General features: G+C 50.0%; 1 protein-coding gene across 1 annotated transcript; it reads right to left on the bottom strand.

The window, feature by feature from the left end:
* On the bottom strand, positions 1–3,133 carry LOC122690026 (translation initiation factor IF-2-like). The gene has a single exon (XM_043896955.1). It carries the CDS (start codon positions 1,666–1,668, stop codon positions 943–945), a length of 726 nt encoding a protein of 241 aa, XP_043752890.1. The 5' UTR covers positions 1,669–3,133; the 3' UTR covers positions 1–942.
* Positions 3,134–3,488: the final 355 nt, after the last annotated feature.

Below are 3,488 nucleotides of genomic sequence, written 5' to 3'. Positions count from 1 at the left end.
AAAGAAACTGCCTTTTAGCACTCCTTTCCCTGTCCGGGTAAAATTTAAACGAGGGGGGGGGGGGCGGAGAACCCTCCTGATCACCTAGACTACCACTCACAGGACAAAAAACGAAGAAAGACTACCTTCAAGTCTCAGCAATTAAATGGTGTGGGGCGGCGAGGAGGGGAGTAGTTGGAAAAGAAATAAGGGGAAGCCTTAAGGTGACCCATTGCAAGCAGTCGCCAGGCCGCAGTGCGGCTCCTGGTAAATGACTCACGTCCTGCATGTGGAAGGGACACTGGAGTCCAGGAAAGAGAATGTTTCTGGCCCCTTCTCGACACCTTCCCCACTCTTCTCCCTGTCTCTGTTGGGGGGAGCTTCTGTCGAGATCTGGCGAGGCGCAGTGCCTGGCCCGCCGGTGAATCCCAGGCTGCCGCGTGGACAGGCGCTGACCTGAGTGATCTGAGGCCTGCAGGGAGCGAGGTTACCCGAGGGGGTGGCTGTGGAATGAGGCTCAGCGTTTCAAGCTGCTTCTTGCCCTATCTCCCAAAATCGGGTACCAGAATTCCACTCTGGAGGCGCTGCCCCAAGGCCACCGCGGTCGCCCGGGGGCCCGCCCACAAGGGATTGGCCCGCCGGCAGGGCACTGGCTGGACAGCTCCTGAGAAAATGGCAGCCCCTGAGCTGTCGACTCTGGGGCCCTCCGTGCCTGCCGAACTCCGGGCACTGTTGCCAGTGGACCTCGAAAGCCTTCTCCACCCCTCACTCTGCGCCCCCCACCCCCCAGTCTAGGCTAGGAGCTTGAGAGCCGGCCTAGAAAAGAGAGGACTCATTCTCTGGCTGAGGTCACACTTTGCCTGTGAAAATCACTTTAGGTTTTTGGTTTGATCCAGCGCATGGGCAGGTCAAGGACTCTTGGCAAAGACAGAGAGAGGTGTGGAATCTTTGCCACGCTTTCTGTCATCCTAAAAGAAACCAAAGACGTGAAAACCCCTCTGGTCTGTACGGGCTGCCTGGAACTGTCTTCCCGGGGGCCGGGAGTGGGACCCCTGGAGGAGGAGCAGGAGGAAGTCGGGTTTGGGGAGCCCGGGGTTCCAGGCAGACCCAGCTGGGGCTCAGGCTCCCGCCGCCCCCACGCGCGCTCTCCCAGACTCCCTTGCGCTGAGGCCGGCGCGGGCGGGTCGGGGCCCTTCCGGCCGCCGCGGACCCTCGGGCTCCGGGGGCGCTGCCAGCCGGCTGCTTAGGGCCAGCCCGGCTCCCCGCGGCCGCCGCTGCCCCGCTCCGGCCTCGATCCCGGACCACGAATCCTAAGAGTTGGCTCGCGGCCGGCCCAGGGCCCCGCAGGCCCGCAATCCCGAGGCCTGAACGGCGAACAGGTTCCCGCACCCGCCTGGCTTTGCGCTTAGGGTGGGAAAGGCACCTCGAGACTGCCCCCGCGCCTCTCATCTTCTCCCTCTCTCCCTGCTCAGGACGGGTCCCCTCGAGCCAGAAGGAGGCCTGGCAGCAGCCAGCGCCCATCCCACGGGAGGACCATGCCCGCGCCCTCCGGCTCCTCCAGCGAGACCCAGGTGAGAGACCCGGCCGGTTGGGGACTGCAAGTGGCGGAGGGTGGGAGCCACGATCCGGATTGGGGGCATTGCCTTCCAGATGCGCTGTGGCCCTTGGCCCCAGGCCCCCAAGAGGCATCGAGCTAGAGGGCGTCCACACAGCCTTCGGACTGCGTAGTGCCCTTTTTCTGACTTAAAGCAGTCATCTTACACCATTATTCACACGGTCGAAGTTGCAGTGTGCCTAGATTTTCCTCCAAGGACAAAAATGTGAATAAAGCAATATTTTAGCCAAACATTTTCGTGTCAATTAAGAAGATGGCAGTTCGTTCCAGACTATAAATTCTCTTTAACTCTCTAAGGTATTCATTCAAATTGTTTTTCTACGTTGCTAAATGTGCATCATAATGTATGGGAGTGTGAAAGGAATCCACTTATAGTCAGCAGATCAATTGATTCAATGTTACCACCTTCAAGGAGGCACCTTTCCATTGTTCTCTCATCTTTTCCCAGCACATGTTATTTGTTAGGAAGCTGCGTGCACACAGCCTTGTATTAAGTTTATTAGACAGATGTGGCCCATAAACTAGGAAAAGTTTAGTCAGGCTCTAAATTTAAAATTCCACATTTCTGTAAGTTGTGGGACAAGATATATAGGTTACATTTATAAGCTAGAATTGAACATAACTTAAACTATTTTAATCACAAGGATATTTTTTGAAGGCATCCAGCATTTCCAGTTAGCAGTAATGACTTTTTTTCCAACAAAGGAACACTGCATCAACACTCTTGGCCTGGATCTGGACACAGAAGACTTCTGTTTCAAGAAAATACAGTCATCTCTCAAATCCTGTAATTTATATGCATTCTAAACTCACTAGGTATTGAAAACCACCCAAATGTCCCACAACATGGGATAAAATATAATCAATCACTCCGTGTAATATTATACATCCTTTAAAAATGTTATTGGAAAATGTTTTATGATCTGTAAGTCAAAATAACCCTCTCCCACCATTTCTTTCTCCCTGCTGCTCCCTGATACCCATGCTTCTTTGTTCCAATTGGCATGTAAACTTGTTTTCCCCGCCAAATGAGTCAGTCATGATGGGAACATCAATTGATTTGAACAGATGTGTGTCAATGTTACTTGGAAAACTAGATGCCAATAACCACAGCTACAAAAAAAAAAAAGCAGTGGTTGCAACTATGTAAAAATTTATGCATGCATACAGACAGTGACTAAAGTGGAACCCCAAAGAGGAAAACAGTTGGATATACTCCAGTGCTGGGACATTAAATGATTGTATGCTGCTTTTGATTTTTATTAATATGAATAACTGTCCAATTAAAAAGACCTACTAAGGACTCTGCAGTGCAAATTATTTTGCTGATTGTTTTAAAAACACAATACCAATCAAATCATCAAGGCAGATGGGGCAGCAAGGGACTGGGTTTGTTCACCCAATCCTGGAACAGGCTCAGGGCAACACTTGGAGAAGAAGTCATCCTACACAGGTGTGAGCTAACTTCTAGGCAGCTTTCCTGAGAAACTGCACAAGATGAAAATAAAAATAGGTCCAAAAAGCATTTTTTTGAAAATCAATGAAAGTTTATAAATAGGAATTAAAGACTAGAGTTGGGGGCTATATCCAAGTTGGAGTAAATTTTTAGAGACCTGTTTTCCCATCGGCCTACAGTGTAACTTATCCTCATAACCCTAAAACTTGATATGCATTTGTATTTAAAATGATTACATTACTCCTAAAAGAAAATCGATCTAGGCACCAATTATAGCAAATGTGTATTTCCCTGCTATTCTACACCCTAGTCATCCTTCCCATTAGTTACTGCTCAGTAAATGAACAAAAATCTGCTAGCTCTTTCATAATATCTCACCTACCTATAGCCTTTACCGCCCTCCCCTGCTCCAAAAGTGATCTCTTTGGCAAGTTTAAA

The sequence above is a fragment of the Cervus elaphus genome, chromosome X (assembly GCF_910594005.1).
Source record: "Cervus elaphus chromosome X, mCerEla1.1, whole genome shotgun sequence".
Lineage (NCBI taxonomy): Eukaryota > Metazoa > Chordata > Mammalia > Artiodactyla > Cervidae > Cervus > Cervus elaphus.
The sequence above is the reverse complement of the archived record's forward strand: the minus strand, read 5'-3'. Positions and strand labels throughout refer to the sequence as shown.

Bases quoted from the DNA above. Each gene is read 5' to 3' on its own strand.
- LOC122690026 (XM_043896955.1), bottom strand. From the start codon at position 1,668: ATGCCTCTTGGGGGCCTGGGGCCAAGGGCCACAGCGCATCTGGAAGGC.